The sequence below is a fragment of the Streptopelia decaocto genome, assembly GCF_964273445.1.
Source record: "Streptopelia decaocto genome assembly, chromosome: 12".
In the NCBI taxonomy this organism is placed as follows: domain Eukaryota; kingdom Metazoa; phylum Chordata; class Aves; order Columbiformes; family Columbidae; genus Streptopelia; species Streptopelia decaocto.
The window spans coordinates 10005854-10030914 of NC_138667.1; the positions used below are offsets into that span (position 1 = coordinate 10005854).

The following is a 25061-nucleotide window of genomic DNA, read 5'->3' on the forward strand; positions in this document are numbered from 1 at the left end:
TAGGTTTTAAAGTATTAACTTTATTAATAAATATACATCCATATGATGATGTAAATACAGATCATGAACACTACTCCATTCCCATACACATAATTGCACACGAGTAGCTCAAGTTCATGGACATAAAAACATACACAGTATCTAATCAGGCTTTTTACAGCAGAGGACTGGGTGCTGATACTAGTTATTTAATAGATTACTGTTTCCTGCAAAGTAAACCTGTGGAAAAGCCAATGATGAAAGATTAAAGTATCAGAAAGTGGTTCAAATTTCAGAATACAGATTTATCTATTTGGAAAAAAAAATCACAAGGAGAAAGGTCTAGTCTCTACTAAATTCATAAATATATTTAAGCAGTGTTAAAATATATGCATTAAAATAGAGAAGAATAAACTTCTGTGGTCAGAAATGAAGTCTGCAGTTCAAAGTATTTATGATTGTTATCAACTGTTTTAATTGTCAACTCTAAGGATAGCGTGAAACATTATTACACATATAACAAAGAATAGCAGAGTTACAGCTAATGAAACCATCGGACGAATGACTTCACATTGCTCTGCCTTTTAAAGCTCTTCAAAAATGGGGGAGGGAGTTAAATTCTCATCTGTGTACTGTACTGTATCTGTGTACTCTGTGTATTGTAGTTCCAAGTAATTCTTTTCACAGACACATCACTTTTCACTGACAAGGCTTGGTTTCGTCCTGACTGAACTCTTAAGATCTTTCAGACAAAATAAAATATATTCATTCAGAACAGAGATCTTTAATGGCTCTTGATACTAAATCCAAGATATAAAAAACATTGCTTTAATGACAAAGCTAACTGCTGATTTTAAAAATACTACCTTTGATATCAAAGTCAGCCACTTCTGATGGTATCTGAGTTTTTTTCTGCCAAAATAGGGTGCTAGCATCTTAAATATGTCCAGTGCAAGACTTTATAATAGAAAAATTATTTGGTTTTAAAGTTTAAGTAAATTTAATCAGAAACTGAATAGCAGTTATTATATGTATATTAAACAGTGAACTGTATAGCATCATTAAGGAATAATAGCAAGCTAATACATTTTATTTATGTATAAATAAGATGTTAGAAACTTGATAATTAAAAGAAATTATTAAAAAACAAACTTGACATGTAGATCTTCCAAACAGTGTTAACACACAACAGTGACCCTAGTTTATGAATAGCTGAATTATGATACATAAAATAAGCAATTTACCTTGCAAGTAATGTTTTCATACTATGGGGGGAAAAGACCAGTTTTCCCATTGATACTAATAAAATTTAGGCATTAGCATGCTGTTTCAGTGTTTCTCATGGAAAGAAAAGTGTTGAAAAAAAGTACAATGTATTCTGCAGATTATACATAGGAAAAGCAGAAGTATTTGAAAATTCCATTTCTAGTTCATTTTGAATATCTTCTTTTTTCTTCCCCTCACTGCACGGCACCAGGAAGCTATAGTCAGATATCAAATAAACCAGAATTAGGAAATGCTCAGCAATGCATTTCTGGTCTCCTAACTAAAACTAGAGTGCCAAGCAGCCCGTTACAGACTCTCAGAACACTTTTCTACTTTATGTTCATAATTTCACAATTGACAACGTTAATTGTTTGTGTTTTGTTTGTTTGTTTTTTTTTCTGGGATTATATTCCATCTGATCTAATCAATAAACACGGTAATGAACAGAAACTGCCTAGATGATTTCATTAGTTCATCAGCATACTCGAATACAAAATTCATTATACTAGCAGAACGGCAATACATCTGCATTATCTCCTGACACACGGCACAGCACCATCGAGTAGATGCAAAAGTGAGAAACAAAACAGGAGCAAAGAGGATCAAGGAGGAGGTAAGACGTGGAGTTTCTCCAAGGTACAGCGGTGACATGCAACACGTGTTGTTCCTTGCAGCGAGGTGCAGTTACTACATTCAGCTGAAGAGGACGGCTTTCCCAGCTGAGTTCAGCAAAGAACTTAAAGCAGTCTTTTTTTGAAAAATCATCTGATTAAAAACAGCCAATACAACACAGATCCTGAGGGTGAATTAACTCACGTTAGCATTTTGCATGTGTCGGAAGTTACATCGTTCTGAGAAAGATTGCTAAATTTCAGATTTGCGAGTTTGTTGAGGAACAGAACATATAACTGGATGTCATAGCTTCAGCATGAAGAAACTATTTTTAGTAGCAGTTTAGCTGCCGTTAGTTCATCTATCGACTAAGGAGCCGTTGAGGTTCATTGTCTTAGTTGCCAGTGCATACACAGTTCCCCCAAAACAATTCAACACACCTATTGTAAAGTACAGCATAAAGTCCAGCTCAATATGTGTTAGGCATCACTGGAACACCTGAAGGCTTGCTGCTTTTTTCCTGATAAAAAAGGTATGAAACATCTGTTTCTTAAGTTGTCATCACTGAAATCAAGAGTTCTCATCAAAATGACAGCAGGCCAGAATAGCATTTATGTTAACAAAAATTATCAGCATCATTACTCATACTCATTCAGCGCAAGCTCAATTAACCCAAATTTTTCTGCTTCCCCAAATCTGCAAACTCTATATATCCCCCCAACCAGATAATTGAAGCTACAAACTTATCATAACACCATGTTATAAGTGAAACAACTTAAATGTAAACTTACTTTCAGATGAAAAAAAAATGCTTTAATTCCAGTAAAACAAATTTAGAACAAACAATATGCAACATTGAGGACTAATTTTTTGAAGTCTAGATGAAAGTATTTTACACACACACACACTCTCTCACACTTAAAAAAACCCCACTAAACATAGCTGAAAAATGGAACATTTCTTTTAGAAGGAGGAAAGGTTTTCGTTTGAGTCAAGAAAGGTATTTATAGTTAACCAACAACATTTTTTTTCAGCTTGTGTGCATAGATGAATTACTTTGTATCTGGGGTCTGGCAGTGCAGTAAACTGCATCCTGTTTGCACCAGCTATACAGTTTGCTTTTATTAATCATGAAAACGGTGTCCTTTGGTAGATATATAAGCTTCCATAACTTAAATATAGTATAAGTGTCAAACAACGAAATAACTCTATTTCCAGGAATACCTGGCAAAACTAAGTCTGAAAACTTGGCAACAGCATCTATTTAAAAAGTTTAATTTGTAAACATTATAGATTAATACTTTAAAAGCTATTAAACTGTCGCCACCTAAACACAGATTTTAAAGGCAAAAAAGAGTGTAAATACCTATTTACAGATTTAAGAACATACTGTTTAATATTAACCAAGTGCATAACTACAACAAACAGTTCTTAATTTCTTATAAAATATTTCAAATTTCAAAGAATTACTTGTGGTTTGGTATAGGTACTATTAGGCATTTCAAAATCACACAGCAGAATCCTGTAACAGCAGAACTAAAAGAACAGCTATCACCTAAAGGCGAATTAGCTTGTATTAATAAGGTGCTGTGAAGCTGTAATGTGTTGTACAAATGCTCAGTTTTCTTTAATATTTTCAAAAATATTTTTGGAGCACTAGTTGAAATTGTCTTACTGCTATAACTCCAGAAACAAAAGCCACCTGAAATCAGCACTTTAAAAAAAAAGCTTGAGTTTCTTTCTTTGTTTTTTAAGTATCTATTTGAGGTCTGTAGAAGCTCTTGCAGAAGTGGAAGATGTAACTTGCTGCTTCATCAATTTTTCTTATCAAGTAAGAACTCATCTGGCTACGTTCCTTACTGTGGGACAGGTCACATCATGAACCAATAGCCAGCTAATTCTGTCCTCTTTATTTTAATTATATAATGCATGACCACACAACTAGATTTACCAGAAATTGCATGTAAAACTAGGGACATGGACATTATTTAAGTATCAACACCAAGGTACACACATCACTTCAGACTTCCTTATAAATTATGATTTAAAGCCAACAAAAGCCCCTTTAAACCAGTGCCTCCTCAACATAGCTTTAAAAGTTACCGAATTGCACCTGTAGGCTATGGTATTATTTGAATAAAAAGAAAATCTAGAAATTCAGACTTAGGCAAACACTACAACAAAATGCAAGAAACATGCCAAAACTCAGAGTAAAGTGGATTAGTAAGGAGTTACTAATTTGCTCCTTTCATTCATTAGGCTGTTTCATTTTGCTACTAGTTTCACCAGCAGCATGTACTCCTCTGTTATGCACCATAGGATAGGGAAAAGCTGCACCGTCACAAGTATAATTGAGATTTGCAAGCCGTGATAGAGCTTTAATGCTACCTGGAGGTCTGCCTGGGCTGACTTTGTATCCTGCTGCTTTAGTTGTACCCAAGGGTCTGCCTGGACTTGTCTTAAATCCAGCTGCTTTGGTGGTCCCCAGGGGTCGACCTGTGCTGGTTCGGTACCCTGCTGATTTGGTGGTCCCTGATGGCCTTCCACGTTTACCAGATCGGTTGAGGTTTTTCTTTTTCTTTAGTTCATCTTTTGTCTCTATATTCCTGCCACTTGTGGTCTGCAAGTGCGATTCATTCAATGCATCTTGTCTCTGGCACGCAATCGGTTTGTGGCTGACTGCGTGGCTATATTTGCTTTGCTGTGTGGCGTACAAGTCAAACTGATCGGCAGCTCTCACATTGTCTTCGTTAAGGCAAGAACTCTTGCCGGTCCCACAGTAAGCTGGATTGCTGCTGGCAACCGGGTGCATCATTTTCTATCAAAAATAAGAGAGACAAATATGTATCAATATATAAGAATACTACAGCATTCCACAAGTGACAAAAGCTACCTCTGTTTCTTAAAATTAGTTGAAACTACTTTGTCTATTTTTTGTAAAACACAGTAACCTTTAAACATATTTAAAAATGACAATTTTAACTATGTATTATTCAGATAGGTGTAATTAAGGAAGATTAGATTACAGTAACCAAGATAATCAGTATCCACTCACCCACCACCATTTCAAAACCCTTCTAACAGAATCTCATCTAAATTCTAGCTGTTCTAGCTGCAAGATTAACCTATCACCTGTGAGCCAAGGAAAAACATGGTATCACTCTCTTAACTTAGCAAATACAGGCTCCTAAAGATTTCTTCTTTCTTTTCTTTTTTCTTTTTCTTAACTGCAGCAAATTAATAAGACACTAATCAGTTTTGTCATTTCTTGTCACAATTAATGTGAAAGAAAGAACCAGGTAAGGCATTCAGTAAAGATGATGGTCCCATAGCTGGAAAAGAGAGGTACAAAATGAGTCTATTGCAAAGTGCAAGAAGCTAGACGGCAGAAATGCCACTGCCATCCTAGTCAGAAAAGCAGGTACCAATTGCTGGCAATGCCAACTCTAACATAGGAACTTTGTGAAAAACACCACAACTCCGATTACAGATGCGCATGTTGTCACACGTCTCCAAATATTCTGGAAAACAAACGTGGCATATTGATGTCAACAACTGTTTTATAGAGCCTGCTCTTTTCATTAGACAAAACCAAGTTGAGCTGTGCTCTGTTTACAGAGGTTTATTTCTTTAAACAAGAATCAAAGCCCCATCTTCAGGACAGCAGCAGGGTGACCCTCACCTGCACGTTACTGCAGGCAAACCTGCTTCCAATGGACAAACTGTCATCCAGCTGCTAGAAACCACATATGGTCACCGTCATAATTACAAGCAACTATTTCTGTGTAAATAGGTTATGCTTATATCCATATATCAAATCCCTGCTACATATGTACTGGCACGGAATCACAACAATTAAGAATTCTACTGGTATTCTAAAACTTTTTTAGTATTAATGCTTCTAAACACCAACTGCACAGATACTGCCTCAGATTTCTTCATAGTGGCAATACTATAAGAAGCCAGCAAGCCACTCAAGGAGCAACACAATGATAATTTCACCCATCAACTCTATTGGTTCTACAATGAGATGCAAATACTCGGTTTAAGATAATAATATTTAGCCATGCTGAAGACAAGATTAAGCCCATCAATATTTGGCACATCAAAGTATTTCTGCATCCTACAGTCATGCTTAGGACAACAAGTATTTCTTCCTGTGGTAAATTGCTCTAGTAGATAGGCCTGGAAGATGTATTGTGTTTTCCCTGCAGTAGCTCTGGAATATCACCTAAAGCAACCCAATATAAATTCTGCCATTGATTACTGAATTTATTTGGCAGTTATGAATGTCTCCTCCCAGACAGAGAAAGCATAGAGCAGAGAGTCTATTTACCCAGGAGTAAATCCCTGTGCCCTTTTCATCTCATTACAATGGATATGTTCCCTGTTGTATACCAAATTTACTTTGGCTTGTCAAATGCACATCACAGTGTAGGCATTACTCTTGTGCAAATACATGAATATGGTTTTATGTCAAACAGTGAAATTATTATAGTAATATAGTTTAAATATGACATGGTTCTAGCAGAGATTATCTGAGTACTACAGTTCTGGTGTGTGGAATGGGCTATAGTGGAACAAATGTGAAACCACTTTTATTGCGGGTGTTGATTAGCAAACGAAACAACTAAGAATAATTAGCAAGCCTGCTCTTTGCAAAAAAACAAAGGCAGTAAGCTATAGGTCAAGAGACCAGCCAGACTTTCCTGTGCAGCAATAAAAAGGAAGCTTAAGCTTATTAGCAGTAAAAAAGAAAAAAAAAAGTTGCCTTTCTTTAACCCCACTAGAATAGGGTTCACAATATCACAAAAATACCTGAGATTTTTTATGATACATAATTGCAAACATAAGGGTTCTGCTAATGTACTTTTGCTGCCAAGAGAGAAAGCCCAGTGGCTCTGAAAGGCTGTTCAACTGTTTGTGGATACACTAGAGGACACTTGGAGTGGTTAGCAGCATTCTTGTCTCAGCGCTCACTTTAAGCACAGGAGTACTGGCTTTCGCCCCAAAAAGCCACTCCGAGCTCAACAAAGAAGGATCAGTTCAGCTGCTCAGTGTCTGAGGAACATACCAGAGCAGGGAGAAGGCACTGAATGCAGTGGAGGCCCCTGGGATTTCTCAGGAGACCAACGACTGCTCAGACTCGTTCTTCTCTATGTTACATTCTAATTCTCTGCTTTTTCTCCTCATTACTGTCAGAGGAATTATTCCTACGGACACCATTCATCTTTCATGCAGAGAACCATCACAGGTACTCCCAGACAGTGACTGTATCCTGCTGTAACGGGCAAACGTTGGAGCTTCAGCATCATATGCCTGTATTTTGTCTCCTGTAATATCCCTAAGAGCTCCTGACAAACACAAACTTTGCATACAAATCCTGGCTGATGCCAGTTTACCTTCCATCTGGCAACAGCACTGGAACTGATGAAAGAAGAAAAACATACAAATCAGGAACCATTTAAAATTTCTTACAAGAGGAAGAAGCTTAAAAAAACCCCACAATCTTGATGGAAGAAGGCCAATTTTTCATCAAGCCATGAAAATTGCAAGTAGTAGCCAAAGTTCGTACTCTGTGTTTTTTGATTCAAGATGTTTTTGTGAAAAATTTAAAAAAGGAAATCTGCAATCGAGCTTAATTACCCTACCATGGACATCTCCAGTGTAATTTTACTTCACATTACAGCAGGGAATAAAAGAATGCAGTCAGTCTATCTGTAGAGTGGAAGCAGGTTTCCTGGCAGGGAGATACAGTATAAATGAGAATCAGTATAAAATGCAAAGCTATGCCAACTTAAAAATCATACTCTAGCTAATTGTATAGCCAAACACACACAACTTTGTGTGCTTTCACTCTCAAATAAACCTGGCCACAAAAGTTTCCAGAGAAATAGAACTTCCTTGTTTTAAACCTGTCAATAGACACCTAAAAGATATTTGCAACAGTTTACTTAAACCAGTTTCTAAACTGATTGAACTGCCTGGCTGAGTGTCTGTGTAAAAAAGTAGTTAAGATGAGGCACTGTAGTAATGAAATTTAGTTAATATCTCAAAAATATCTTTTACTGGAAAGTGGGTGTAGAGCATTTTCTGTATGGATCCTTTCCTATCTGGTAATTTATTTTTATACAACGCTGTGGAAGGGAGATGACTGGATAAGCTAGGTTTGGAAAAAAGAGAGGCAGCACTAGAGCTTCCGACACAATGAAGTGCAGAATCTCCACCACTGCTAGAAAAAAAGAAAGAAACGGGACCATCAATCCAGGACCTGCAGAGCTTTGCTGCTGTGGATTTCTGGAAGTGGTGAGGATCCCTTCTTTTAAAGCACGGCTGCACTGCCACTCTCCCAAGCACCCGCCAAAGTTAACCTCCCTTAGCGCTGGCCACGTGACTGTGAAGTTTTGGGTTGCTCAGATGACAGGCTGATCAGTTAATACATAATGTATGAGGCTGCCATTACGAATTTTGGTATTTCACAGTCAAGCATGGTATTGTTTGCTTTCTTCTGCTGGGAGATGAAACAGAAACCCTACTTAGGCAATACAGATGCAGCAAAACACTTAAGAAATCTTGTTTAATTCCAGTGGTATTACAGGTTTTGGACAGAGAGAGTGCATCCTCGTATCCCTAAATACAGGTTAGCACACTGCAGAGTTCTAGCTTACAACTGCTAAGGCTTCTGCCACTGGTATGACCCATCTCTCTCTAGGCTTGAACTACACAGAAAATCCCCATTCATGTCCTGTTCACTATACAAAATTTTAGGATCCAAGCTACTCAAATGACATTACATAAAAACACCCTTTTGGGTTGTGACATGATGCTGTCTTTAGATTTCAAATATCATGTCCTTTGCCTTCTTCACGGGCAGAATTTAGCTGCCAGTGTAGACAAGATAAGAACTTTGATGAGCAGAGAAAGTACGCAAACCCTTCGGAACAGACACTTGGTCATTAAATATTTTATACTGAGTACTGGACCTGTGACCCATTATCTGCATTAAGCAGAATAATCAGTTCCAACATAAGAAGGTGGCAACTGCTCTGGCCTCACCCCTCCAGCCTGCTTTCTGTAACTACGCCTGGTCAGCACCAAAACAGACCTGACCCAGCAAGTGCTTTCAACTTCTGGTAAAACACACTTCAATCAGAGCAAAACTGGAAGTACATCTGTATCACAGCTTTTCAAATTACGAACACCAGGAAAGGTAACCTCCTATCACCAACAGGGACTATTTTGCTTTTAATGAGGGTTAATATATAAAACCCACTGATTTTTCTGAAGTTTTCCATCACTGAGCTTGCAATAGCTTCAATTGTATTGATGGAGCAGCAGAAGGCTGTAGCAGTGTATTTTCACAATCATCCAACACATACAAACTGTATGACATATTCCTTTAAATCACAAGCAGCTACAAGCATTATTTCTTGTAGCTTGCACTAGTACTCTGAATGTCACTTTTACCAATTAAAACCGCTGGAGTGGAGCACAGGACCGGCTCTGTTTGAGATCTCTGCATAAAGAACACTCTATGCCACGTACAACAGCACAGGGGCTGTAGGCCCCGGGGAATACCAAAGGGCTCATTTTCTTTGCAAGGGGAGTTTAATCAGCACATATATTTTGCCTTTCAAGATTGCAACAGAGATATGGTATTGGTTCTGCTTTTCCCTCTTAGGACATTGGGTGTAAGAAATAATTTCGTCACTTGGTGAAAAGAACGAATATCAATTTAAATGCTTTTCAAGTGTCCCTTTTATTGCCAGCTCTTTTTCTACACATTAGTTCTTGCTAAAGTAGGGCCTTACCCAATTTTTTAAAACTTAAAACTGTTTTTTTCACAATAAATACTAAGTATGTAATCCTGTCAGTGGCACAACATGCATGGTAACACCTGGAACATGAACTTGAAATCTGATCTACTAAGCTGGATAACCACTTTCTTCAAAGTGTGCTTACAAAGCACATTCCACAGCTGATTGCATAATACATTTTTTCCTCATCATTTGACGCTAGGTAAAATACATTAAAGCCAGCCAAAATATGAGCAACAATTTCTTTACAGCAGTGACTCACTAGAGATCCTACATAACAACGTGAGACTGCAAACTGAAGAGAGAACATTATTTTATGCCACCCCGTCCAGTGGTGGAGTCACCATCCCTGGAGATGTTTAGAAGGTGTTTAGATGAGGTTCTCAGGGACATTGTTTAGTGCCAGTGTTGGGTTAATGGTTGGACTCAATCTTGAGAGTCCTGTCCAATCAAAATGATTCTATGATTTTGAAAACAGTTTCTTTCTCAACTACTCCTAGTGCAAAAAGACTAAGAAATTAAGACTTCCCCAAGCAATACAACAACTTACAAGTACAGTCCTTCCCCCAGTTACCCAGGGTAATTTTCTTACATGACAGAAGGGAAGAGATATTTAGAGCAGATATACCCACCTCCTTCAAATTCCTCTTCCCCAGACGTGCCAGGCGGAGGGGGAGCCTCCCCTCGCAATGGGGCTGCAACTACTGCTCCTCACCAGAGCACTGAAACCTGGGAACATCCTTGTGCCTCCAGGAGTTCAAGTCTTTTGGCTCAGACACTCTTGGAGAAACAGTGCTCTCCAAAGCCCAATCACCAGCTTTGTATTAAAGACTGAGATCAGCTCTGCTCTCACAAAGATTAGGTATCATCAGGCACTAGCTAGGGCATCAAGTAAACTGTGAACTTTTATGGATCATTCATTATTTGATTGCAAAACCAGACAAACAACTAATTGTTAGGCTCTCTAGCCTTAAAAGACAAAAAAGTCCTATCTAAGGGTGGAGTTTCACTAGATGCTAACATCAGCAAGAATGTCAGCTGACTTCTTCCCACCCCAAAATTAAGATCATATAACCATGTAATGATGGTGCATTTGAAAGGGTTAGGACAGCTTCACAAAAATTAAGGATGATCACGTCAATAACTTAATTAACTATGTACGTCTAGTTACACTGACACAATTGACAGTTTGTTTTCAGAATCAATAGAAACCACTCTTAATCTGCATTTTTTTCTGCACAGGACAATCTTGCCCTTTCCTCTCACATTCCTGCTCCTTGTGCCAACAATAACTGTTGTGCAAGAGCAGGACAAACTAACACCAGGGACCCTACCCAGGTGAAAACTAATCCAACAAGAAAAAAAAATTAACAGTTGTCTGGCATTGAGACAAGAGAAGAACAGAAACACACATTTCCATTAGAAGCAAAGAGAGAGACTGAGATCCCAGGTCTGCCTAAGCCACATTACTCATTGGCTGCCACTGACTCACTCCCCCCTGGTCCCTGTTACTTAAAAGCCTAAGCAGGTCTCAAAAAAAAAAAGATTTTTGACATCTTAATGGACTTAGAAGACTTGAATGAAGAGTATGACAAGTCCCAAACACAGCAACGGCAATGACGGTTGAGGAAAAAACCCTACAGCTGGGAACGGGGGAGTGCAGAATCAAGGCAGTCATCAGGCCAGATAGACTGGCTTAGAACAACGAGGTTGTGAAACTGCACCCTGATTATTCTGTGGTTCTGTAATTACCAGACTTCAAGGCAATCCAAATACGTGCATGAATGACAGAGCAGGTAGAGGTAGATCTTTATAAAGAAAGGATTATTAGTGTTTTTGAAATTGCCCATTCACCTCAAGGAGCTATTCCCAGGTAAGCAGGAGCAGACCTTGCCATAGCCTAGAACATCAGCTTTGAGGAGCTGGAGGTGCTTATTCATCTCCGTGGGTGTTCTCACCCACTTGCTCTTCTCCCCAGGGAACAGACCTCACTGTAGTCTAGAACAACAGCTCGGAGAGGTGAGAGGTGCTCATTCATCTCAGTGGGTGTTCTCACCTCCCCTCTCCTCTTTCCCTACCCTCCTCCCACAAAAGGATTTGGAAGCTTAAGAGATGGATCAACCATCTCCTTCCTGATGTGCACTTCCACGGTGTGTTTCTCTGCCACAGGACTAGTGCAAACAGCTCCAGACATCTGTCAACACACCAAACGCAGCCACTGCAGTGTACTCATGCTAGACTGCAGAAAGACAAAGTCCACTTGTTGAATCTATTCAACAATGGTCAATGGACAAACGTGCAGGACTTTTTTCGTTTAAGGTTGTATTTAGAACCTAAAGGATATGCACACAGAAAAAAAAAAAAAAAAAGAAGTTGTAAGAGAAACTGTGGCATCTGAAGATTGAAATAGAAATAATCCATCATTTAAGAAATATATGAACTGAGTGTTCCTCTGACTCTTTCATTTTACAAAAATAAAAACCACATGGATCAAAATAGCTGTTACTTTTGTTAGAGTGATATCCCGAGAGAAATGCATACAAATTAAAGGTGCAACCACCCACTAATTAATTACTCCAGAAGGGCTATGCACAAAAAAACGGATGCACTAAACTATCCGTAATTATCCACAAGAATATACACCGTTCACACGCACCATGCCAGAACGCAAAGAGGCATAGAAGGAACACAGCAGAGGCTCTCCAGGTACCCTGACACGCAGGTAAATGAAGGCACTACCATAGGTGTGCCGAGGAAATACATCCATGGCCTGTATGCAGGCATTAAGACCCCCCACACTAATACAAATATGTCCCAAGTAAAAACCCCTGCGTACCCGCTATCCCCACGCACCAGAGCGGCGGGTGCTGAAGGGAGTTCCCGATCCCTGCGCACCGCGGACAGGCCGGGCTGGGAGGGCCCAGCTCCACCTGGAGCGGCCCCGGGCCAGCTGAGGGGACAAAGGGGCGGCGCAGCCCCGTCCTGCCGCCTCAGCGTCCACCGCGGGGTGCTGGCCTTGGTGTCACCTGTCTCCTGCGGCTGGCACGGAACAGTGCCCGGCCCAAAGCCCCGCTCGGCCCAGGCTGCGGCCGCCTCCCCCCAGCCCAGGGCACAGCCCGGCTCGGGGGGCACAGCGGGACGGGGGTGGCGATGGCGCAGCTCCCCGCCTGCGGGGCCCGGCTCCCGCACCCCAGAAGGGCTCGCAGGCGGAGCCCCCCGCGAGGAGACCGGGGGACCCCCTCAGCGGCGGGGCAGGACGCGGCCCGCGGGGGAGGGGAGCGGAGCTTGTTCCCCTCCCCCGTCGGCCGCGTCTCCATCTTGCCCGCCTGCCACCTCCCACCGCGCGGAGAAGGGGCCGGGGGACGCAGCCCCGGGCCTGCACCTACCTGAGGAGATCGGGGCGACTTGCAGGGCGGCGGGAGAGCGGGCGGTGGGTGGGAGCGAGCGGCCGCCTCCCCCACACCCCGCCGGGCGGCTGCAGGGAGCGGCGCTGCGGCGGGCGCAGGCGGGAGGGCGGGGGCGCGCTCCCGAGCGGGGACGCGCCGCGGGGACGCGCGGCGAGCGTGCGCGGGGCGGGGCCGGGCCGGGCCGGCGGGCGGCTGCTCCCGCCTCCCAGGCGCTCTGTGCCGAGAACCCGCCGCCATTTTGTCCTGCGGGCGGGAAGGCGCCGGGCAGGCACCCGGCTGAGGTGCGAGGCGCACACAGCGCGGTGAGGGCCGCGGTGGGGCGGCTCCTCACTTTCCTGCACAGCATGAGGCAGGGCCGCCAGGCAGGCGTGCAGCAGCTTTGAGCACAGGCAAACGATCCCCACAGTCCCAGAGGTCTGTGACAGGGCCCGGGAGCAGAGGAGTTGCTGAGCAGCAGGACCAGCTCTGGTCCATTATTCCTGTTCTTCTTCACCTCATGAAGAGTATGATCCACGTTTGCGTTTGCATTTGGCTCTGAAGGATAAATCGCTGATTTCTTGTACAGTAAAATACATCCTAGAATATGTTCTCTATATTTGAAATACCATAAAGGGTTTAGGGATGTTCATGAAAACACAGGATGTTCCCATGACTATCATTTGGATGGAGAAGAATGACACCCTCCATCTCAAACGTACACATGTTGCAATCCATTATAGAATAGCCAAGCTTTAGGACTGTATCAAAATGATGTATTAGGTTAGTTCTCGGCAATGATGACAGCAGCCACTTCCAATGTAACTCAGAGCTGAGTCCATGCACCATTAGCCACTTGTGTCTTACAGCAGCTGCTCCAATGAAATACTGTTGATGACTGAAGATTTTGCCCTACTTCATCTATCTGCATTATAGAGTTTAGTTACTGTGGTAGTACTCTTGAGCCACTGATAAACAGTAGCATATACACCTTCGATTTAGAGGGTTTAAATGAACATGTAAGTCCCGACATGACTGACAACTGAAAAAGATCGTCTGCATTATTCAGATGAGGTCTTAAAAAGCAAGAAAGATCAGGCAAAAAAAACCCTGCAGCTTTAAAAAAACCAGCTAATTCTGTTTTTTCTAAATATTTTCCTCTCCTGCTGTTGTTTGGGGAGCTGGCTGCTGTACTTCAACCCTGTGATATTCCATTTCTATAATACTTGGAGTTCTTCAGGCCAAAAATTGCTGTGAAACATCCTGCCAAGACGATGGCTCATTTTTTGCCAGTGCTTCCTAACACAGGCAGGAATCTTCACTTGCATTATAAGAAAGCAGCAGGAAAACCAGTGTTTATTTAGCTTAATTTAGCAAATTATTCAGTTTATTTACAAACCTCATCTTTCTGCTGTTTTTTAGCTCTTGTTGGAAAGCCACTGCCAATCAAAAGCAGTAGAGTTTGATACCTCTTGGATATTTTCCTTTTAGTGTCTTAGTCTTGAGGTGATGGGAGTTTGGCTGGGCTTAGGTTCCTGATTTAGCTAGAAATCGTGATCTGAACAAAATGGAGAAGCGGTCAGGTAATAGAGAGAAGTGATCTTATAATTTGAAGCAGCAGAAGGTTCCATCCCGAGAAGCTGTGAAACCTGAATCGGGTTTGTTTGGGGGCTATGGGTGGCAAAGCAAGACCTAAACGCTTGACCTTGGAGCTGCACAAGCCTCGGTGAGGGTGCCAGGTTTGCGTGACTGCCCTGGATCGTGGTCCAGATGAGCCAACTCCAGTGCACACTGTGCTCAACTATTAATCTGGTAGCAAAGGGGTCCGGTTTCCTCATCTGCCCGCCATGCTAATAAAAACAGGAACAAACAAAAGACAAATTGGTCTGCGGCTTGTCCCCAGGGCCTGCAGCACGGCCGTTACTCCGACTGTGAATCTGCTTCCCCCTTCTCTGAAGGGCGGCTTTCACTAGCAGTAGCAAATAATTATGTTCATTAGCCATAAGGTAGAAGATACAATGAAATGTTGCCCCTTCCTGCATCCGGATCACAAAGTCCTGTTTTCCGTCTTCCTCACCGGAGTTCTCATGGGGGGATCCAAATTTTCAAGGAGAGGAAGGGCCTAAAAGTACAAGTTTCTCCTTCTGCCAACACAGGAGCTTCTCACCGTCCCTCAGATGCACAGCTGGCTGAGCAAGCCAGAATTCAGCACCGTAACTGCCACAACCTCCTCTTTCACTGTGAATTATCAGCATTCATAATTTTTACAAAGTCACTTGCTTGCTAACATGCACAATCAGAGGAAATGGAGGTTTTAGTTAAGATTAAGAATTTTCGTAAAGCATAACGTTTTCTTTCCTCGGCAGTTAGTTTCAGAACAGTTGCCCAGTAGCATTTATTGTTCTGAGCAATGTGTTTGTACTTAAAATGGCCAAAGTATATTGGGGGATTGGACTAGATGATCTTTTGAGGTCCCTTCCAATCCCAAACATACTGTGATACTGTGATAAAATTACTTCAGAATCATATGCTCACTCCACTGTAGGTTATTAATAATTTCTTAGCACACTAGAACTACTTAGTTCTGAGATACTAATTAATTTACCTCTGCTTATGCTGGTCAACTTGAAAATTTTGTGTCTCTGATTTTGACTAAAGAAAAATATTTAAATCTGTTTCAGATGAGAAGTCTCAGAGGAGCAATGTTTGGGTGGCAATCACTCAGACTAATGGTCATTTATTTAAAAACAGTTGTTTCCCCTGTAGCTAAAATTATGAAAACAAATCTTCCTGCCTAGCATTGTATAAACATTTTACAAAATGTACATTTTGGGACAAATTTGAGTCCAGCTGTGTGCCTTTTATCTTTACATTTTTAGGTTGCTCTCCGCCTCCACTCCCCTCTGCTTCAGCCACAGTTAGCTGGAAGCCAGAATTTCTTCTGCAAATGCCTGAGCTCTAAGTACACAAACTTGTTTAAGCTGAGACCATATTTGGAAGAGATCTGGGTTAAGAAAAATAATCAAAGGAAAGTGCATTCCTGGAGCATCACGTGAGGAGGCCAGAACACGCAGACACAGCCCAGTGCTCATACTGGGATAAAGCGAAGGGGCTGCGCGCAACCTCCACGATTGACTCCCTGCGAGCAGACTCATGGCAAGGGCTGGTTTTATACCAACGTTCACACTGAGAAAAACCTCATCAGCCTATTTAAGGACATTTAAGGACATTTAGGCAAATTTAGAAAAGGTTTTCTTATTAGAGGTGTTCAGCAATGTGCCATCAATGGCATGTGTTCATGGCAGAACATTAAAAACTAATTCTGAGAAGCTACGCAGGCTCCCTGCTCAGAGATACATGTACCTGTCACTGTAACCCTGTCTCTAGCTTCACTGAATTAACCACCATTTCTTATAAATGTAAACACATCTGAAGGACTGAAATACCAGAATGCACTTGCTCTCCCTAACACTCTGGTATTAAGTATTATTTTAGCAAGATACCAAATCCAGCCTTCGGTGTTTGCTTTATATTCATCTATTACAACCGCGGAATTTTAGCAAAGCTTTGCTTAAAAATCTTTATTTTTTGTCTTCCACTTGGAAGACTTGAGTGAGAAAAGCTCCTACAGATGACACTTGGAGCCTCAGAATCTTTTATTCAATTAGCAGCTGTATGCACATTACCTAGACTGCACTGCTTTAATTGTACAAGTAAAATCTCAAGCAGCCAGGACAGGGAACAGCTACAGAATGTGCGGCGCAGTGATCTACACTCATTATACTTTGGTTACAACTTTCACAACAATGTAAACTAGGCCTTAAGCTGCTTAGTTAACAAAACAAAGGGTGGCAACAATGTGCAATATAGTTAGGGTAGTGTAAAATTCTGAACTGTGATTGCACATGTTTTTCATCTTGCCATGAATTCTTTTCCCCCATCTAGAACACTGGATTTAGTCCTTATCTTCTGTTTTCCTGGCTAGGACACAGTGCAAAACCTCTGCTCATTTGCCCACTCGGGCACACAGAGAGTACCTTGACACGCTACATCAGCTCTCGCACACCGACGGCCACCACAGCGACAGCCAGGTTGTCTATTAACCCCTCACAACATGGGGAGGAACATTGCTGTGCTGAATCTTCGCGGTGCCACTCTGCAGCGAGAACCAGGGAGCCACTCCCAGTGTTCACCGTCTCCTCCAGATCCACAGACCTTCACGTACACCGTTCTCTGCCACCTACAAGTGCCAGCGTCCTGTTTCCCAAGAACAGCAACACCCCAAGAGTATCCCCCCTCACCACTGCCACAGCATGATGTCAGCACTGCGTTACTGCAACACTAACAAAAACTCGTTCATAATCCAGAATCAAATACTTATCACTTACCCACCCAAAAATACCACTCTTTGCCCAAGCACTGAAAGCATAAGGCAACCTAGAAAGCTGGCAGTGTATCTATCACTGTAGGCAGGTAACAGAACAAACACTGCTTATACGTATTAAATAAAAAACAAACAAACAAACAAACCCAGCATCCCTGTGCTCTTCCATCAACTGGTGACAGGAATCTGTGCAGGGCAAGATTCCCTGGAAAGCAACCAAAGTGTGATGTTTATAAAGATCTTGTCTATAGCCATGGACACACTTGGAAAGCATCCAACATAACATCTTTCATTATTGTGTCATCTTCTACTTTTATTATCTTGTTTCCACTTAAAAAACCCCAAAAAACCAACAACTTGTGTGTTTGTTAATTTGAGAGATTTTTCTCCTCTGGCTCATGAGGACTTTGCTCCTGGTTTTGTGTATCCAACACCGTCACTGCAACTTTCTTAACTGAGCCTGAGCTGCATCTCATTACATTTCTAGCAGAAAAACACAAGCACTAGTTACTGTACACATCACCCTATTCCAAAAAGTACGAGGTTAACTGTCATAGAAAAAAATGCAGAAGCAATGTAAGTGCAGAAAACAGATGAGCTATTCAGAAAGACATTTTCTGAAAAATATACATTGAAATTATTTTTATTTTTGTTGGAATTTAAAAAACATAGGAATATTGACATTGCATTTAAAAACCCCAGTAAGTTAGAGATTATACATTGTTGCATTTCTGAAATCCAACAGTGCAAAGCTGGAAATCACAAAAATGTCTCCATCATGCCTTTTTTAGGAGATACCAATATATAGATGAACATTTTGAAACAAGACTTTTAAAGAAGCGTCAGACTGTCCAAACTTGAAAGTGCTCTTCATTAAATACACCAAAATCTGTTACTCTTCTGAGGGGACACTGTCAGAAAGTCAGACAATTCAACAAACAAGTTGTGTGGAACATATCAAAACCCTGTTCTTAACAGAAGAAAACCCAACATATTTAAAGGGAACCATGGGGCTTTAGTTTGAGATTTCTGCTTTAAATTTTGAGAAGTGCTACTGTGTGCTTGCTTCTTCTCAATGTATTAATATTGGCAAGTATTGGGTGTTCTCATCCTAACTATATACTGTTAACTTGGTATGACCATTACTTTCCTGTATGGCAAATAAAGTACACTGACATGAGAGTAACAGTTGTATGCAAACAGAAATAGTCATTTAAATTACCTAAAGTTGGGAAACAGAAGCTGTGAATTTATACAGCCATGATGCAGGTTGTATGATTTGTCCTAACGAATGTTAAAGCAGTATATACACAGCTGTTTTAAAACAACACATTTTTTCTGAATGTGTCAGGTAAGAAAAGCTTTCTACAAAAGTCCTTTTGAAAGTCCTCATCTTGAAAGTCTTGCGGCTGCTAGAATGAGACGATTCAAATTGCTACCGCCCAGGCTCCAGATAAGCAGACAGGAAAGTTAAATGCTTAAGAGTAGTTACATGTCCATCGTAAATACTAATGGTTATGGGGATAAGACCTCAAAAAGAAAGGTCTTGCCTGTCCCAGTAGCTTATTGAATGCAATGATAATCAATATTTGTGGAATTCACTCATAAATATCATTATTCATTTTTACTTAAAGCCATGTCCTAGCAATAATAAAGACGACAACCCTGGGGGAAAAAAAATCACATTAAATGTATATATAAGAACACTATAAAAAAGTGACCAGGTCATATTTCATTACAAAAAAGGTTTCTCTTTTTTTTTTTTTTTTTCTGATAATTTCTTTTAAAACTAAACAGGCTTTCATTCTTATGGCAGAGAATGAGGAAAGAAAATCAAATCCTAAAATTCAGATGCTTAGAAAAAACCAGGAAAACTATTTTCGTACTACAAAACATTTCACTTTACAAAAACCCCAAAGAGTTAATCTATTACCTGGATGATAAGATAGAATGGGATGTGAAAAGGATAATACGATCTTAAAACTAGACCTCAAGTATTTCTGGATAAAATTCTCTACTCTGATCACTGCAAGACTCTGACCTTAGCGGGACAATTGTACAGGGCACAAGTGTGTGTGGAACCAGCCAGAGAGATGCTATGGATCAGGGGAAAATCCTGCCTTTATTTTGGTGGTTTATCATTTTTCCAGTAGAAACTGATATGGCGTGAACCAACCAGGTACATTCTAACAATTTCCAACACAAATCCCAACATTGTTTAATTTACTTAACAGTATAGTCTGTCAGGAAAAGTAAAATCTGTTTTATTTTATATTCTTTATAGTGAAAAGTATATAAACTGCACTTTTAAATTAAATCATGCTCTGCCAAAACTGGTCTGCTTTAAGACTGATAACTTTAGTGGAGAGAATGAAGACGTTTCAGCAAGTATCAATTTTCTGTTAAAAAATGTCCGCAAGACAAAAAAAAAAAAAAAAAATCTTAATTTACAATAAGCAGTGTAAACAGCAAAAACAACAGAAGCCACAAAGTTTCACGCACCAACCACTGGCAGACAGAAAACTCCAAATACTCATAGAACTTTGTATCTTCCTTTGTTGGTTGGTTGGTATGAATTTTGCTGCAAATAAAGGAGAGAATAATCACAGTTACAAGTGAAAATGGATAAATCAATTGCAACAGACTCCCATTAACAATAATACCACATTACGTGTAAATAAGCAGCTCCTTGGCAACTTCTTTTGGAAAATATTTGTATGGGGAGGTCAACAATTTTGAAAAAGAAAGAAAACTATCAATAATGGTTCAACAGGACCACTGGAACTGGCTGCTGATGAGAAAAAGCCAAAGACACTGTCCAGTCTAATGCAGCATCACTGAAGGTTATTCTAGCAAAAGGTGAAGTTTCTTCTACTAGAGAACTCAAAATACTATTTCTCAAGACAGTATCTTATTTGCAAAAAGAATATGCTGAACACAGCAGATTATTAGCTGGGTAAAGTTATGGCAAAACAAATCCCTCAGCACATATAAAATATTAAAGTACTAAAATGAGGGGAATAATTCTCCTACCCCCAGCCTGATGGTGCTGAAATTAGGAAATGCATTGGGAGGTAACTCTTGAAGGGGTCTCCAGTCAAAAAGCTCTGTTAATGTGTTACCTCCACCTGCTGGCTGATAACAGCCCTATGTCTGGCTGATCAAACACAGCAATCTACTTTCTAGGCTGTTTGACGACACAATGGTTTTGAGATCTATAGGTCCCAGTCCCCAATATTAATAAAAATGTCAACATTTGCAGAAATTGATCTCCTAAAGCATAAATTAAGCCACCTTCCCCTCTGCATTCTGGATGTATCACTCACCAATCTGATGAGCTCCTCTTTTATAAGTCGTGTGATTTCTGCCTTTGCTTTCTGTACAGCCAGTTCATTGGCACCTGAAGACAAAACAAGTATTACTGCCTTTAACACTTTCTGTATGTGAAGCCTACAGAATAAGCACTTCTTGTCTGTGAAGCTATTGTCAGAAACACTATAAAGTTGCTGAATATCCTCAACTATTTGCCGAAGAACACTCTAGTACTGTATAGACTGCCACAGCCAGACTGTCTCCTCTTACAAGGAAGATACATAAAACAGTCATAAATGACACTATTCAGAAACACATAGGACTTGCGGTTTCTTTGAGAAAAACCTCTACTCAACTATCCTGAGATATGCAAAGTCTTTGTTCTAGTAGTTGATGCAATTTCTTACACCAGTCAAATCCTACACAATTCCATTTTCTTCCTTATTTCACACTGGCACAGACATCTTTGTGCTTATCATGACATTTTTTTCCTCTTTTCTTTCCATCTCCTCCAAACCGATTCTGTACATATTTGCTGTGGTGAGTTAGTCTTCTCAGGAGAGGCATCTCTGTGGCCCCCATGGGTCATATGGCAAAGTGTATAAAGATAAACAATTGTGTCTTTAGTAATTATATTAATTTGCAAAGTAACTACAGTGGGTCTGTAACTGAGAGTCCAGACACTCTGACTATAGAGATTCCATGTCTCACTATAAAAGTCAGGTTGTATCTTTATTTGAGACGTTTATAAAAAGAATACGTACTTTCTATAGCCAAATAAATCTTTCGTTCTCCTTCCTTGGGTTCTTTGCCTGGAGGGAAATAAGTTCCTCTGATTGTAATAGCAGCTTCAGAATATTCACTGATTCTCTGTAGCGCTTCTTTGGAGGTAACTTTCCATCTGGCAGTCTGCAAGGAAAAGGATGTGGGAGGATCAGCAAGAGAAACGGATCACACACACCGGCAAGCCAAAGGTTAGGTGACATTTGAGACAACAAGAACACTGCGCTGTGAAAATCGGTCACAGCATTCTACTTTAAAAAATGTAGGTTGAAATTCTAACGAGTTATTTTAATGCAAGTATATTTAAAAATATCTGCCTCTTGTGTCAGCAAGATAAAGCTACAGAAAAAGGAGAAAAGAGAATGGATGCATAGTACTGCTGCTCTAAACCCCCTCCATTTTGTGACACTGGAAGTTTAAAACTTATGACTTTTTCTCACCATTTTCTGCAGCAGCATTCAAGTAATTTATTTAGCACTTTTTGTACAGGAATAGACTTCAAGAGCAAACATACACTGTTAATGGCTGCAAGTATTTCCCTTTAACAAAATAAATGCTGTTTATTTCTAAACAGTTCACTGGTTAAAGACAAAAACAAGTAAACCTTAAAATCTCCATCAATAAAGCTGAAGGAATAAACACTGCCAGGTGCTTTTCAGAAAAAAAATGTCCCAAATCTCTACAATATCCTCAAAAACATTTCATTTTAAATAAGTGCATCCCATTAGACAATGAAATTACAATTTATTTGCAAACACACATATGCAGAAAATGGAACAGTTATCTAACTAGCTTTTAGGAGCGGGTAATGTTTTGCACCCAGCAAGCTTGTCCTTAAAGAGTTAGAAGGATCCTTAGCAAAATTATAAAATCTAGAACAAGTTATATGGATGAGAAACTGCTTAGCATAAGAATTAGGAGGATTTTGGAGAGGGAAGGGTAATAAACTAATAGTAACTTGATAAAATAGGGCAAACCTGGACAGAACCTCAAAGATAAATACAAAGACTTTGTGCTTGATACAGTGGAATATAAATCCTCAAAATAACAGATGAGGTAAACTAGAGCAGCAATATTCTGAATGGCAAAAATACTGAGGTAATTAAAAAAAGCAGTATCAGTCACAGCAGTATGGCCTTTGAAATAAACTGCCAGACAGTGTCAAAGATTTGGATAAGAGAGAAGTCAGTGGCAGAGGGTGAAAAAAAATTTTGTATGATAAGGAATGCTTTTTTTTCTGATATTCTCTGGAATATGTCCAAAGCATTGTGTGTCTAAGCCGAGAAGCAATCGCAGATAACGCAGTAATTTTAATTAGGTATAAGAAATAGAGACAAAATATTTTATTGGTGTAACCTAAGCTACAAAGATAGCCTTTGTTAAATAACAGTCATTTACACTTGATTAGAGCAAAATAGTTACTTGCCTGTGGGAAGTCATTGATCTCTAATTCTTCTTCGTATCTCTTGAAGGATTCGTTTTGTCCTCCATCCTGCTTCTCTTCCTCCTGTTTCTCTATGGGTACGTAATTGAGCTTAGCATTGATTTTTTCAGCCAGCTGCTCTGCAATAGTCTTGGCAGATACAGTAGGAGCTTGAATTGTGCCTCCTCTCAGGATGGCATTTGTAGCCTGCTGCATCACATCCTGGAAAAAAGTAGGTCCATGTTGAAAACAAGGTAGCCAAAAGAAGTCCAATATAAACCAAAGCTTTCATTAAAGCTTTCTGCGTAATGTAATCGTCCACATAACAAATATATTCTCCAAATGGCTCTCTGTTACTCCTCTCACACTTGCATTAGAAAAGATCTTACTGGTCTTTTGTATCTTCATCTCAGAATACCTTTGGACATTCCAGACCACATTAACCTAAATCTAAATGGATTGTGTGTTACATGCTTCAGCAGAGAAGGATGTTCTGCGACTCTGCTAAAGCTGACAAAACCTAATTGTGTGATTTTTATAAGTAATGAATTAAATCTTTGCCAGGGCAGACAAAGAATTTCCAGTTCTCTATTAAATCTTATTATCATATTAGCTCAATTACAAATCCTACAACTTATAACTGAGTTATAACCACAAATTAGCTAAATAATGCAGTATGTTATTAGTGTGCAGAAACACTAAATAAAATGGCAACTGCCAAACAAGTAACTGAACAAGATTTATTAAAAGAAAAGAAATTGCTCTGCAAAGAGCCTGACCTTAAAGTGGAAGGGGACCAAGACTTGTGCCTCTGCCCCAAGATTCTTCTGGGCATTAATTCTCAAAGCCAACCTCTTGGCAATTTCTAGTTTTTCTGCGTTCCCAGCTGATGGTGTAGGAGCATTTGAGGTTCCTGGTGTTCCCATATCTTTCACTCTTTTCTTTGAATTGAACATGCTTTCAATTTGTTCATCAATCTGAAGAAAATAACAGTTACAAGATCACTGCATTGACCATTACATAATCTTATCATCCTAAAGAAAGAAAACACTAAGGTGCATTCAGTTTACATGCTTTTAAAGAAATAAACCTTGTATAAATGGTAGAAGACTACACAAAACTAAAACTAACAAAAAGAACAGATGATCTAATAATCAGGAAAAACTCTGAACATAGTGTTTACTTTCAATGTCATGATCAGGAGTCTAAAAAACATTAAGAAAGGAAATCTAATAGGGATTTAAAAACAGAAGAGGCTAACATGAATTTCTTTAAAACACTGCAAGTAAAAACATGTTTGTAATTGAGGGTAATCATTCTATTTCATTTATGCAAGATTAATATTACAAAGAAAATAATTTATCTGATATTTACATAGCTACATATTTTAAGTATAAAATACCAGTAAATCAGGAAGAGACTTTCAAGATTCCCATAGATCTTGACCTTCACAGCTATATATCTTTTATATCAAAGAATACATACAGATCTTACTCATGGAAGTTAACTAAGCCAGCAGTGTAGGACATGGAGTAACAAAAATCCATGCATTCCACAATGTGTTATGTAACCTACTGGGGAAAAAACAAATATACTAGAAATCCTTAAACAACTTAAATCTGATTTTCAGGTACTTACATCAACAGCTGTATCTTCATCATCTGAATCTTGCAAGCCAAGAGCTGCTTTTTGTAGTTTCTTTCTTTCATTAGCCAATGCCTGTTCTGTTTCATCAAATTTAAAACCTTTGCCGGAGAATCCACTGCTTTTTTTAATCAACTTTCCCTCCTGAAAACAAAACCATATATTTTCACACTTAGAAGTTTAGAACCCTGATTCCAAGCCATAAAACAACTGTAAAATTATACAAATAATTTTGAGGTTATTTATTTTAAAAAGTAAATCCTAGTACATTTAGAGAGCTCTTAATATTTTAAGAACTGTATTTTACAATGAAGTGTCATAGAAAGGTATGTTAATTCAGCAGATAGAAACAATACATTATTGGGATTTTCTGTAAATATGCATTTTAAACGCTTTTCAAAGTAAGTAAATAAAACCCTCCAGAAAAAACTCCAAAGTCACTCTTCTCAGCATGAGCA

At 39.7% G+C, this 25061-nt stretch overlaps 2 protein-coding genes across 6 annotated transcripts in view; both read right to left on the reverse strand.

Moving 5' to 3' along the window:
• LOC309445147 (UPF0461 protein C5orf24 homolog) lies at nucleotides 1-20022 on the reverse strand. Of its 3 annotated transcripts, XM_082063653.1 has the most exons (3): nucleotides 13061-13205; nucleotides 4246-4675; nucleotides 1-2377 (listed from the first exon to the last, which is right to left on the reverse strand). In XM_082063653.1, exons 2-3 carry the CDS (start codon nucleotides 4670-4672, stop codon nucleotides 2337-2339), a joined length of 468 nt encoding a protein of 155 aa, XP_081919779.1. In that variant the 5' UTR covers nucleotides 4673-4675; nucleotides 13061-13205; the 3' UTR covers nucleotides 1-2336. The 3 variants fall into 3 exon arrangements, with proteins under 3 accessions (XP_081919779.1, XP_081919778.1, XP_081919777.1); XM_082063652.1 differs by lacking the exon at nucleotides 13061-13205 and adding an exon at nucleotides 19944-20022 and having other exon boundaries at nucleotides 1-4675; XM_082063651.1 differs by having other exon boundaries at nucleotides 1-4675.
• DDX46 (DEAD-box helicase 46) overlaps nucleotides 18069-25061 on the reverse strand; it is a 22151-nt gene continuing 15158 nt past the window's right edge. The window contains exons 18-24 of one of the 3 annotated variants that reach the window (XM_082063649.1): nucleotides 24598-24747; nucleotides 23739-23936; nucleotides 22963-23181; nucleotides 21518-21662; nucleotides 20768-20841; nucleotides 19944-20022; nucleotides 18069-18352 (exon numbers count right to left, since the gene is read on the reverse strand). In XM_082063649.1, coding sequence (XP_081919775.1) covers nucleotides 19975-20022; nucleotides 20768-20841; nucleotides 21518-21662; nucleotides 22963-23181; nucleotides 23739-23936; nucleotides 24598-24747 — 834 coding nt within the window. In that variant the 3' untranslated portion in view covers nucleotides 18069-18352; nucleotides 19944-19974. Of the gene's footprint in view, nucleotides 20023-20767; nucleotides 20842-21517; nucleotides 21663-22962; nucleotides 23182-23738; nucleotides 23937-24597; nucleotides 24748-25061 lie in introns of all 3 variants that reach the window. The other 2 variants (XM_082063648.1, XM_082063647.1) reach the window with 2 other exon arrangements.

Coding starts and splice junctions, on each gene's coding strand:
- LOC309445147 (XM_082063652.1), bottom strand. CDS start 4,672: ATGATGCACCCGGTTGCCAGCAGCAATCCAGCTTACTGTGGGACCGGC.